Below are 13,133 nucleotides of genomic sequence, written 5' to 3' on the forward strand. Positions count from 1 at the left end.
ACAACTTGTTGAAGTGTTAAATAAAAAAATGATGAGGATCTATTACATCACCTGCTAACAGCCTCCAAAGGTGACAAGATAACCAAACTGTTGCGTAAATACGCACCATGTTTTCGCCATTGGCTGAACACAGTCACGTGACCGCAGAACGCGTTCGCAGCCTGGGAGTATCCTCATGTCCAGGAACACAACACACCAGATCGTGTCAGAGATTATATTTAGTTTTTCTTTTCAAAATGAGCATCCCAGTTGTGGACTTTGGTGCATGCAGCCTGAGAGAGGAAGATGTTGCTGACGAGCAGATGCACAAGCTGAGCAAAGAGCTGGAATCAGCTTTCACTGAAGTTGGTTTTGTGTTTCTGAAGAACACCGGGATCACCCAGGAGGAGGTGAGACAGAGAACCGTTAGTTTAGTTTGTTGCAGTGGGGTGGAAGATGCACTCAGATCACTAGTAGTAGAACCACGCTGTGAAAAATACTCCACTGCAGGAAAAAGTCCTGCGTTAAAATCCTTACATAAGTAACAATGTTGTTGAGTATGAAAAAAAAGAAGAAGAAAAAGGAAGCTGCCAAGCTGAGTGGGTGGAGCCACATTTCCAGGAAACACCCATTGTTGTTATGATAGGTCAGCTGCCATAAATCATATTTATGATTCTAGTTGAGTCAACTGAGCCCCGTACTGTGTATACATCCTTCAAGCAACCTACCTGTGCTTTTTTGTTCATCATTCATTTTATTTATGGATGATTTTGCTGGTTTTGAACCAAGAAGAAACAAAATATACTCTTTCTAAATAATCACTGTTATAGTCATTTAAAACAATCAGCTAAAACAATGAAAATAAATCATCCTTTTTAATATAATTTAAAACTATTCATCAAAAAGTTTTTAAATACAAGTTGAATCATGTCTCCACTTGTCCTCTCCTTATATGTTGTTAGGGTTGTTAGGGTTAGTTAGAGCTGCCAGGGCCAGTAGTTGTCACAGGAGTATAACCACTAGTCAGAGACTTGCCACTACTAGTCAGAGACTTGTCACTAGGGCTGCAACAACGAATCGATAAAATCGATAAAAATCGATTATCAAAAGTGTTGGCAACGAATTTCATTATCGATTCGTTGTGTCGCGCGATTATTACGCCGGGCAATAAGTCGCGGAGAAGAAAAAAAAGAGCGGAGCAGAGCAACTGGACGGCCAGCGTTTCTGAGATTGGAGTGAGACACGAGAAAAGCTGAGGTTGTGATGTTCTCAAAAATAGAAGATCTTTGACAAGTCTTGGCCAATCAGCGTCTTCATGTTCCTCAAACTTGTTTTTAATGGAAGCTAGTCAGCTTGCTATCACGTTAGCTAACGTGTTTGGGTTGTGTATTGTCGTTAAAGTTACGTTATGTTCCGTTACAGTTCAGTCTTGCTTGTAAAAAAACGTAACGTGATGAAACATGCCGTCACCCTCCGGTCTGGTTCAGTTCACGCTGTCACTCGTTAACGTTAAACCGGGACACCGGCAGATCTGGCTGCAGGTTTTTTTGTTTTTTTACTCAAAGTAGAATGAAGCAAATCACGTCGTTGGGCTTAGCCAACAACGTGACGTCGTGGTCATAAGAGACCCAGAATGCAAGAGTTTAAGGAAGAGGACGCTCTATATGGAGCAGTACACCTTCCCTCTGTCCCAGTATTTCATACATATTGATAAAGCAGGGTGTGCTAAATGCAGCCTCTGGAGGGATCAATTACAGTAAAAAGGGCTCACATTTGGCAGATGTAAAGCATACATGTGTGGGTTTTTAGTGTTAGTCCATTTTGTTGTTTTAATTAACAGCTCAGGGATGTTCAAGGAGCAACCTGTTTGTGCTTTCTGAAGATGTTTTGCACTGTCACTTCTGTTTTTGAATAAAGGGTTGGAAATGAACGCTTTTTTGATAAAAACATTTTTTTATCCAATTCATCGATTAATCGAAAAAATAATCAACCGATTAATCGATTATTAAAATAATCGTTAGTTGCAGCCCTACTTGTCACCACTAGTCAGAGACTTGCCACCACTAGTCAGAGACTTGCCACCAATATTCAGAGACTTGTCACGACTAGTCAGAGAGGTGCCACCACTAGTCAGAGAGGTGCCACCACTAGTCAGAGACTTGCCACCACTAGTCAGAGAGGTGCCACAACTAGTCAGAGACTTGCCACCACTATTCAGAGACTTGTCACGACTAGTCAGAGAGGTGCCACCACTAGTCAGAGACTTGCCACGACTAGTCAGAGACTTGCCACGACTAGTCAGAGAGGTGCCACCACTAGTCAGAGACTTGCCACCACTAGTCAGAGACTTGTCATGACTAGTCAGAGAGGTGCCACCACTAGTCAGAGACTTTCCACGACTAGTCAGAGAGGTGCCACCACTAGTCAGAGACTTTCCACCACTAGTCATAGACTTGCCGCGACTAGTCAAAGAGGTGCCACCACTAGTCAGAGACTTGTCACGACTAGTCAGAGAGGTGCCACCACTAGTCAGAGAGGTGCCACCACTAGTCAGAGACTTTCCACCACTAGTCAGAGACTTGCCACGACTAGTCATAGACTTGCCGCGACTAGTCAAAGAGGTGCCACCACTAGTCAGAGACTTGCCACGACTAGTCAGAGAGGTGCCACAGACTTAGTAAAGAAGTAGTAACGTGTCTTTTCTGCTGGCATGCTTTTGACAGGTGGATCGTATCATGGCCATAACCAAGACATTCTTCCTGCAGCCAGAAGAGGAGAAGCAACCCTTCAGCAGGAAAAGCTTCAGCAATAATGAATACCACGGCTGGGTGCAAATAGAGACTGAGAGGTCGGACTCAGAAAACAAACACAAACACACTTCTCATGTGCACAGTTTAGTCGTTGTAAAAGGAAATAGCTGTTTGTTTGTTTGTTTGTTTGTTTGTTCTTCAGGTTGAATCCTCGTTGCCCTGGAGACCTAAAGGAGTCATTCAACGTTACTTCAATTCATCCTGACATTGTAAAGTCTCATTGTATAAGGTTGACTGTTAATGTCTTAGTCTGGAGGTCAAAGTTCAAGTTACTCAATAAAAAATCTGTCCTACTTGCAGCCTGATTGATAAACTATACTGCCAATATTATCAGCTGATATCGATCTATCCCATAATATCAGTCACGGTACTGTAATGCCATGTGCTTGTTTCCCCTCCACAAGTTCACCAGAGAGCAGAGGTTCTTTTTCAAGTGTCCTGTTGAACCCATATATTTTATCCCTATCAAAGCTGCAGATACATTGATTATGTATTTATTTTAAACAGTCACAAATCAATATCAGCCTCAGAAATCAGTCAGTTCTCTTCTGCTGTAGAAATGGCCATCGGTTGGCGTAGAAGGGTTCCAGGAGATCCAGACCTCTTTCTTCCGGCGCTGTCACAAGCTGAGTCTGCGGGTGCTGAGGGTGATGGCCCTCAGTCTGGGTCTGGACCCACAGCTGTTCATGAGCGCGCACCGCTTTATAGGAAGTATGTACACTTTTATTCTATTTTTTTGCTTTTTGACAGTGTTTTAATGTTTTAAAATGAATGTTCTAAATTGTTTTTAAATCTTCTTCTGGATTATGTTTTGATGCTTTTTATGTTTTTTTTGTGAAACACTTTGAATCGCCTTGTTGTTGAAATGTGCTATACAAATAAACTCCAGTCAGAGGCCCAATCCCAATCTCCACCCTCAAGCACTCACGGACTTTGAGTCAACATTAGATGAAGACTTTGCCCAAGGGAATTACCCACAGTTCATAGCAATGTGACGTTAAACATGCAGTTCCCAATGGAAGAATGGAGAAAATTAGAAAACATTAGAGACAAATAAAAAAAACGGTAAACAAAGAGGCACGTGGGCATTTAGCATTACGGATTAAAGATGGAACATAAAAACACACTTTGTACGAACAAACCAGTGTCCTTGTGGCTCCTCCAGCTGAAGATAATGGCACAACACTGCGGTTGCTGTACTACCCGTCAGTAAACCACGAGAAAGTGAAGGAGCATCAGCTGCGATGTGGAGAACATTCAGACTATGGCAGCATCACGCTGTTGTTCAGCAGCTCCAGGGGTCTGCAGGTAACACCATGTATTACCTGCAACACTATGTTTAGATCTAGAATTACCAAACGGGACATTTGCTTTGATATTTAGCACTGTGTAAGAAATGCAATCCACCTGACTGTCTTGTTAACCTTCAGGTGCAGAGGCGTTCAGGTGAATTCATCGGTGTTCCCTACGTCCCCGGAACGGTCCTCATCAATGTCGGCGACCTGATGCAGCGCTGGACCAGCGACCACTATGTCTCTGCGGTGAGTTGAGAGGACGTTTATTACATCTGAATGAAAAGGCTTTGTTTAGCGACAATATAAGAATTATAATTCTGAAAAGGACAGAGTATGTGCAAAGTAATTCAAGGTCAAACTGGTCGACAAGAAGTCAAAGGTCAGCCAAGGTGCTGGACAGTGTTACAAAAGGCTGTTAAGAAATGTTTGAATGATACAAATCTCAGCATACCTACAGAACTATTAAAGGAGAATGATGCCATAGGCATATTTTATTTATTAAATATTGATATTATGTAAATAATCCAGCACCAGACTCTCTCTCCCTCCCTCCACCTCCCGACACTAGTATTTTGCAGCGGCGGGCCGTGCATTTTCTACCTAGCCTTTATTTGACTTATTTTCTGTAGATGTCGCGATAATATTGTGAATTATTTTGGCCACAATAATTCTATATTGAAAATGTAAACATTGAGTAATTGCGGTTGTCCGCTCTCCCTCAGGTCCACAGAGTGTTGCTGCCCCCTGCTGGAGACTCCAGCACACGTCAGTCTCTGGCCTTCTTCGTCCACCCGGATGATGAGGCTCTGATCACCTGCTGCGACGGCTCCAACAAATACCCTCCAGTGACCGGAGGCGACTACCTCATCCAGCGCTACAAGGCCTCCTATGTTTGAGTCTTTTACTATCGCTGATCTATATGCACATATAACATTTGTAAACAAAAAAGCAAGATAGCTCAGAGGAAACTCTCCTCTCAGATTTAAAAAAATTAAATAAGGATGGCTGGAGAGAGAATTGTGTGAAACTGTTTCAATGTGGAAGTATTTCCGAGACGAGACACTATCATTGACAATGAACTACAGTGTGCACTAAACAAAACATTCACTTTTAAGGCCAAAAGCCTGAAGAGACAGATCATGCAATAACTAAATCATCCTGGCAGGTTAATGTTGACATGAATGATATACAATCCTCTGTATACAATCATACAAAATAAATACAAAAAACTATGCAACACTTGTTGACAATGTGTCAAAGAGCTCTTGATTCATCTCTTAAAATGTTGGTGGCAGTATGTGGTCTAATGATTTGTTATATTTTTCTGAAAGGCAGAATTATTGCATGGCTTGTGCATTGCATGACATTAAAATGCACGAGTGCTTCTATTTATCTCAGTCAGTGTGATCGAAAGTCGTTACAATGCGTGGAAATGTAGTTAAACTGATTATAATGAGAGTTACGAAGGTGACTGCGGTTCTATGAATCCTGGATGACCGCCAGAGGCAGTGTTTCACACTGGATATTTTCTGTTTTGTGCATGCGCAGGTCGAGTATTTATAACAACAAAGTCACTTGTGACCTTGGATGACCCCCAGCCGGGTATAAGTTCCGGCGTCATCCTGAGATCAGTCCTGCGGAATCTTCTTGCGAGATCACGAGATTGCGAGTGACCAAGAACTCTGGTGGTCATCCAGGATTCATAGAACCGTAGTTACCTTCGTAACTCTCGTTCTATTTCATCCTTACTGACCGCCAGAGGCAGTGTTTCACACTGGATGACTTCCCTGGGCCGGCTGTCGGTTATTTCTCAAAGTAGCATGTCAGCTACTGGCCAGCTCACGCTCTAGACCCCTGGGTGGTTTCCACCCTATCCCAGGGGTACAATCTTCAATTCCGACACCGGCCCCCAACCTTCAGCCGGGTCAAGATGACTACCATCAACGACCCGGCAAAGACCCTAGCCCTGAGCCAGGAGTTAGTCGTGCTCCTAGCCAAGTGCGCAATTGAGCACTTGGCTAGGAGGTCACAGCCCGGGGGTTCTACTCAACCTATTTCCTCGTAAGGAAGAACTGACCTGAGGGGACTCAACAAGTTCCTGAAGGTCTTTTCATTTTGCATGCTGAGCACAGCAGGCATCCTTCGTGCTGTCTCCAGAGGAGACTGGTTCACGTCCATCGACTTGAAGGTTGCTTATTTTCATGTTCCCATTGTGCCTCACCACAGACGGTTCCTTTATTTGGCCTTCCAAGGCCGTTATCTTTGGTTCAGGGTGCTTCTGTTCGGACTCTCCCTCTACCCACAAATATTCACAGGATGTGTCGCCTTTTCCCCCTGTAATCACAGGGCGCAAAGATACTGCTGTACCTGGACGATTTGCTAATCTGTGCGCAATCACGGTTTCAGGCTGCACAGAACACTGCTCGCCTTCTCTCTTATGTGGCCCTGTGGGGTCTCAGGGTGAACACAGGGAAGAGCTCTCTCAGCCCTTCTCAGAGCATAACCTTCATCAGTGTAGCTCTGGATGCAGCCACTATGAGGGCCCGTGTGGACGACATCCTCCGCAGCCTTCCCCTCTTCCGAGGGGGCAGGTGGTTGCCCCCCTTCTAGGTAAGGGGTGTGGCGGGGTTGCCCTACATCCTCTTTCTTTACCTATTGGGCAAATTGACAGCGGCCTTAGCTGTCATTCCTTTGGGCTTGCTGTCACTGCGGCCCTTTGCAGAAGTGTCTGAACAGCCTCGGCTTGTGCCACGCAAGGACAGTCGTGTCACAGCATTTTCCTGATCGCTCTATCCCTGTGGAGGGAGAGAGTATGCCTGTCAAGGGGTATCCCCATTGGAGTGGTTCCATCTTGTCGGGAAGTGGTCACAACAGATGCCTGAACCTCAGAGCAGTCTGGCAGACCAGGACTGCTCGGGGGAAGTGGTCCGCTCAGGACCTCATTGAGCATGTCAATGTCCTGGAGCTACTGGCCATGCACCTAGCGCTCAAACATTTCCTGCCATACTCGAGAGGAAAACATGTACTTGTTCGGTCGGACAACACCTCGACCGTGTTCCACATCAGGGGGGCACCAGGTCTGCAAAGCTGCTACGGGTGTCCCGTGCCCTTCTGACTTGGGCAGACTCTCTTCCAACCAGCCTTCGGGTGATGTATTGACCAGGAGAATGAAACCAGGTTGCAGATTCACTCTCCCGACACAAGCCTCCATCGGGGGAGTGGTGGCTTCATCCATGAAGTGGTGCACAGCATCTGGGTTCTCTTCGGAAGGACAGAGGTGGATCTATTTGCCTCGGAGATGTCGACCCACTGCCTCCACTGGTTCTACTTAAGGGAAAGGACTGGTCCTCTGGGTCAAGATGCCCTGGCTCAAACGTGCCAAGAGGGCCTTCTTTATGCTTTCCCCCCCATTTCCCCTGATCTGCTGCGGGACGCCATGGCGCCTCCCTCACAGGAGAAACCTCCTATTGCAGCTTGGTGGTCGGATCCCAGCCACCGTCAACTATGGGCATGGCCATTGCAGGGCCCGACCGCCTGCTGAGCGGCTGCACAGAGCCAGTCAAGAGGACTATTCTGAAGGCCAGAGCGCCATCTACCCGTCTACAGTACAAATGTAGTCGGAGGCTGCTTTCCAACTGGTGTGCGGTTCACAACGAGTGCCCCGTGCCCACTGTACTAGAGTTTATGCAGTCCCTCCTAGATGAGGACCGGTCTCCCTCTACCCTGAGGATTTACATAGCTGCTATTTCATGGCAGCATGCTAAAGTCGACAATGACACGGTAGTCAGCCACAGGCTGGTGTCCCTCTTCTTAAAAGGGGGCTCAGCGACTGCGCCCTCCAAGCAACCCGAAGGCTCCTCAGTGGGACTTGTCCGTGGTACTGGACACCTTGTTGGTGAGTGAATCCTGTCTGAGGTGGAACTCAGATGACTCGGGTGCCACACTGTGGCCTAATGCAGCGTTTTTTCCCAGGGGTGCTGGCACACTCGTATCTCTACCAGCCTATCCAGCTTGCACAGTTTGACCCCCCATTGAGAGAGGGAAGGTCAGAGCTTCTGTGCCCGGTGCGGTTCCCTCGGAACCTATGTCAAAGCCACCACATGCATACGGTGCCATATGAGGTAGTTCCCGTGGGATTCCTCGTGACTCTGTTGATTTAAGTCATCCAGTGTGAAACACTGCCTCTGGCGGTCAGTAAGGATGAAATAGAACGAGAGTTACGAAGGTAACTACAGTTCTATGAATCCTGGATGACCGCCAGAGTTCTTGGTCACTCGGAATCTCGTGATCTCGCAAGAAGATTCTGCAGGACTGAGCTCAGGATGACGCCGGAATTTATACTCGACCTGCGCATGCACGAGACGGAAGATATCCAGTGTGAAACACTGCCTCTGGCGGTCATCCAGGATTTATAGAACCGCAGTTACCTTCGTAACTCTCGTTATATTCAGTTTAACTACATTTCCACACATTGTAACGACTTTCGATCACACCGACTGAGATAAATGGAAGCACTCGGGCATTTTAATGTCATGCAATGCACAATAATACTGTCTTACAGAAAAATATAACAAATCATTAGACCACATACTGCCACCAAAATGTCTGGAGTTGAATCAAGAGCTCTTTGACACATTGTCAACAAGTGTTGCATAGTTTTTTTTAAATATATTTAGTATGATTGTATACAGAGGATTGTATATCATTCATGTCAATTTAGTTATTGCATGATCTGTCTCTTCAGGCTTTTGTCCTGACAAGTAACTGTTTTGTTTAGTGCACACTGTAGTTCATTGTCAATGAGAGTGTCTCGTTGAGGAAATACTTTGAAAAATATGTATTTCTTCCATTAAGCTGAGCTGAATATTTCATAAGAATGAATGTCAGACACCTAACGTTACATCATGCTGCTGGCTAAAGAATGAAATTCTCATATTTACATTTTTCATGTTGCAAACATTCTGTATCCATAAATTGTTGTTTCTTTAATAACTTCTCGTGTGATCATGTACTGTACATGCATGTTGGTTTAAAACATGCTATCAATCAATATTTTAAAATCATAGTTGATTTTGTTCTCTAATACATCTCATCTGTTTTATATAAGCTCTTAGAAGGAGTCCACACTGAAACAGTTTCTCACAATTATCTCTCCAGCTATCCTTATTCTATTTTTTAGATCTGAGGAGAATTTCCTCTGAGCCATCTTGCTTTTTTGTTTAATAATTATATGCTGACACAAAATGCATCTATCTTTAGAACCAAATGATTGAATAACATTCTGTTTACAGATAAAGTTCCATAATTATCTATTTAAATATTTTGATGTATTATAATTGTGCTTGTGTTGGAGACAATTGTATGAATTCCAAAGTTGCTGTATGTGTGCAAAGAGTTTGTGTCTGTGAATATGTGTTTTGTTTCTCGCAATATAATAATTTTTTTAGTTATTTATTCTCTACACCACTGTAAATGAAACCCGAGCAGGTCGAGATGGGGAACTTAGATGCCAACTTAAACTTGATTATATGTTAATAAAACAGATCAGCGATAGGAGGCCTTGTAGCGCTGGCTGAGGTAGTCGCCTCCGGTCACTGGAGGGTATTTGTTTGAGCCGTCGCAGCAGGTGATCACAGCCTCATCATCCGGCTGGACGAAGAAGGCCAGAGACTGACGTGTGCTGGAGTCTCCAGCAGGGGGCAGCAACACTTTGTGGACCTGAGGGAGAGCGGACAACTGTGATTACTCAAAGTTTAAATGTTCAACTACGGCATCATTCTCCTTTAATAGTTCTGTAGGTATGCTGGGATTTGTATCATTCAAACATTTCTTAACAGCCTTTTGTAACACTGTCCAGCACCTTGGCTGACCTTTGACCTCTTGTCGACCAGTTTGACCTTGAATTACCTTGCACACACTCTGTCCTTTTCATAATTATAATTCTTATATTGTCGCTAAACAAAGCCTTTTCATTCAGATGTAATAAACGTCCTCTCAACTCACCGCAGAGACATAGTGGTCGCTGGTCCAGCGCTGCATCAGGTCGGCGATATTGATGAGGACCGCTCCGGGGACGTAGGGAACACCGATGAATTCACCTGAACGCCTCTGCACCTGAAGGTTAACAAGACAGTCAGGTGGATTGCATTTCTTACACAGCGCTAAATATCAAAGCACATGTAGCGTTTGGTAATTCTAGACTTAAACATAGTGTTGCAGGTAATACATAGTGTTACCATAGTGTAAGGGCCTGAGGGGAGGTGTGGTGGATGGAATTTACATTGCAACCAGAAGGCTCCACCCACTCGTCAGGGGTTGGGATCAGGTGTGGGATGAGACACACCTGATCCAGTTCCCCTCGTCAGAGAGGCTTCCAAAAGCCAAGGAGGGGAACGGAACAGGAGACAGGCGAAAAGAGGAGAAGAGAGGCTTCTTCTCTTTGTGAAGGTGAAGAATTGAGCCGGTAAGTCGGCTAGCGGCCCGGCTAAAAGACGGTAGTTCAGTAGATCACTGATACAGCTCTGGACCGAGCTACGTTTTGAGTTGTTTTATGTTTGTTTAATTAAAATCCTTTTGAAACCTGCAGAACTGACTCTGCCTGTGATTGCTGCGCTGCCCTAACTCTGGTGTCCTCCGTGCCGTCCTGTTACAATAGTAATACATGGTGTTACCTGCAGACCCCCGGAGCTGCTGAACAACAGCGTGATGCTGCCATAGTCTGAATGTTCCCCACATCGCAGCTGATCCTCCTTCACTTTCTCGTGGTTTACTGACGGGTAGTACAGCGACCGCAGTGTTGTGTTATTGCCTTCAGCTAGAGGAGACACGACGACACCGGTTTGTTCGTACATCATAAACATTTACATTGTGTCTCAGATCCATACTATACTGGGAGTCATGGCATCCGTCGCTCTGGCATAAGAACTTAGCGAGTGAAGCTGCATTATGAACTAAAAGTTAAAATCCTTGAATGTACATACTTCCTATAAAGCGGTGCGCGCTCAGGAACAGCTGCGGGTCCAGACCCAGACTGAGGGCCATCACCCTCAGCACCCGCAGACCAAGCTTGTGACAGCGCCGGAAGAAAGAGGTCTGGATCTCCTGGAACCCTTCTACGCCAACCGATGGCCATTTCTACAGCAGAAGAGAACTGATATTGATTTGTGTCTGTTTAAAATAATCAATGTATCTGCAGCTTTGATAGGAATCAAATATATGGGTTCAACAGGACACTTGAAAAAGAACCTCTGCTCTCTGGTGAACATGTGGAGGGGAAACAAGGACATGGCATTACAGTGACTGATATTATGGGATAGATCGATATCAGCTGATAATACTGGCCGTATATTTTATCAATCAGGCTGCAAGTAGGACAGATCTTTTTCTGGTTATAGAGTAACTTGAACTTTGACCTCCAGACTAAGACAGTAGCAGTCAACCTGATACAATGAGACTTTACAATGTCAGGACGAATTGAAGTAACGTTGAATGACTCCTTTAGGTCTCCAGGGCGACGAAGATTCAACCTGAAGAACAAACAAACGGCTATTTGCTTTTACAACGACTAAACTGTGCACATGAGAAGTGTGTTTGTGTTCATTGTCTGAGTCCGACCTCTCAGTTTCAATTTGCAGCCAGCCGTGGTTGGGATTGTTGGGGTAGTTTTTCCTGCTGAAGGGTTCCTTCTCCTCATCAGGCAGCAGGAGGAATGTCTTGGATATGGCCATGACACGATCCACCTGTCAAAAGCATGCCAGCAGAAAAGTCACTTTACTACTTAAACTCAAGGTACTTTGCTCGAGCATTTCTATTTCATGGAAAGTTGTACTTCTAGTCCCCCTTTTTTTTTTTTTACAAAATGTGTCTGACAGCTTTTGTTAATTTTACAGATTTTACAATTTTGTCCTCCTTTTCCTGTCCAGTGAAAACAACATATCTCCAACATTTGGTGTGTTTGAATGTTTTTCTGAGAACCGGAAGGATGAAGTGTTGAGAAAACTCTCTCGCTTTTTATTGGCATTTAGATCAGAATCATCTATTTATTGGACAAGTACGTTTGCACGTGCAAGGAATTTGACTCGGTGAACGGTGCAGAACAATAAACATAGACAAATCAAGAAAACCAGAAAAATAGAAATTTAATAAAAACAGGTCAGCTGGAAAATGCATCAACACAAAGCTGAAAACAGGGCTGTTAACCAACACTATTTATTTAAAGGAGTTCAAATTTGCATCCCTTTAACATATACAGCCAGCGAGGCCGAGTGTGTACTACTTAATGTCTCTCCATACAGCAGTAAAATGCAACACACACATTAATACAGCAGTAATATTAATCCACACACATGATAACAATGAAACAGACTTTTGATACTCAACATTGTTCCTTAAGTAAGGATTTTAACGCAGGACTTTTTCCTGCAGTGGAGTATTTTTCACAGTGTGGTTCTACTACTAGTGATCTGAGTGCATCTTCCACCCCACTGCAACAAACTAAACTAATGTTTCTCTGTCTCACCTCCTCCTGGGTGATCCCGGTGTTCTTCAGAAACACAAAACCAACTTCAGTGAAAGCTGATTCCAGCTCTTTGCTCAGCTTGTGCATCTGCTCGTCAGCAACATCTTCCTCTCTCAGGCTGCATGCACCAAAGTCCACAACCGGGATGCTCATTTTGAAAAGAAAAACTAAATGTGAATTTGGATAAAAGCGTCAGCAAAACTAAATGTAATGTCTGACACGATCTGGTGTGTTGTGATCCTTGGACATGAGAATACACCCAGGCTGCAAACTCGTTCTGCGGTCATGTGACTTCGTCCAGCCAATGGCGAAAACAGTTTGGTTATCTTGTCACCTTTGGAGGCTGTTTGCATGTGATGTGGGGCCAACGTTGATCCTCATCATTTTGATTTAACACTTCAACAAGTTGTTGCATTAACTGATTAGTTTCATGGAGGGAGCTGAGGAAATGTTTGATTTGGAGAAGGAATGGAGCATCTCCTTTGCAGGATGCGGTTTTATGGGGATTTACTATGTTGGAGCCAGCAGCTG

At 44.5% G+C, this 13,133-nt stretch overlaps 2 protein-coding genes across 2 annotated transcripts; one reads left to right on the top strand and one right to left on the bottom strand.

The window, feature by feature from the left end:
• Positions 1-236: 236 nt before the first annotated feature.
• Positions 237-5,316, top strand: LOC306741401 (uncharacterized protein; the record flags this gene model as incomplete). The annotated part of the gene is made up of 7 exons (XM_079223683.1): positions 237-389; positions 2,703-2,827; positions 2,932-2,998; positions 3,347-3,500; positions 3,955-4,097; positions 4,220-4,330; positions 4,807-5,316. 7 exons carry the CDS (start codon positions 237-239, stop codon positions 4,978-4,980), a joined length of 927 nt encoding a protein of 308 aa, XP_079079809.1. The 3' UTR covers positions 4,981-5,316.
• A 4,312-nt stretch (positions 5,317-9,628) lies between these two features.
• On the bottom strand, positions 9,629-12,755 carry LOC306741144 (uncharacterized protein; the record flags this gene model as incomplete). Its single annotated transcript, XM_079223397.1, has 7 exons — positions 9,629-9,802; positions 10,088-10,198; positions 10,756-10,898; positions 11,065-11,218; positions 11,544-11,610; positions 11,699-11,823; positions 12,603-12,755. 7 exons carry the CDS (start codon positions 12,753-12,755, stop codon positions 9,629-9,631), a joined length of 927 nt encoding a protein of 308 aa, XP_079079523.1.
• Positions 12,756-13,133: the final 378 nt, after the last annotated feature.

This window comes from Taurulus bubalis (genome assembly GCF_910589615.1).
Source record: "Taurulus bubalis genome assembly, chromosome: 9".
Classification (NCBI taxonomy): Eukaryota; Metazoa; Chordata; class Actinopteri; order Perciformes; family Cottidae; genus Taurulus; species Taurulus bubalis.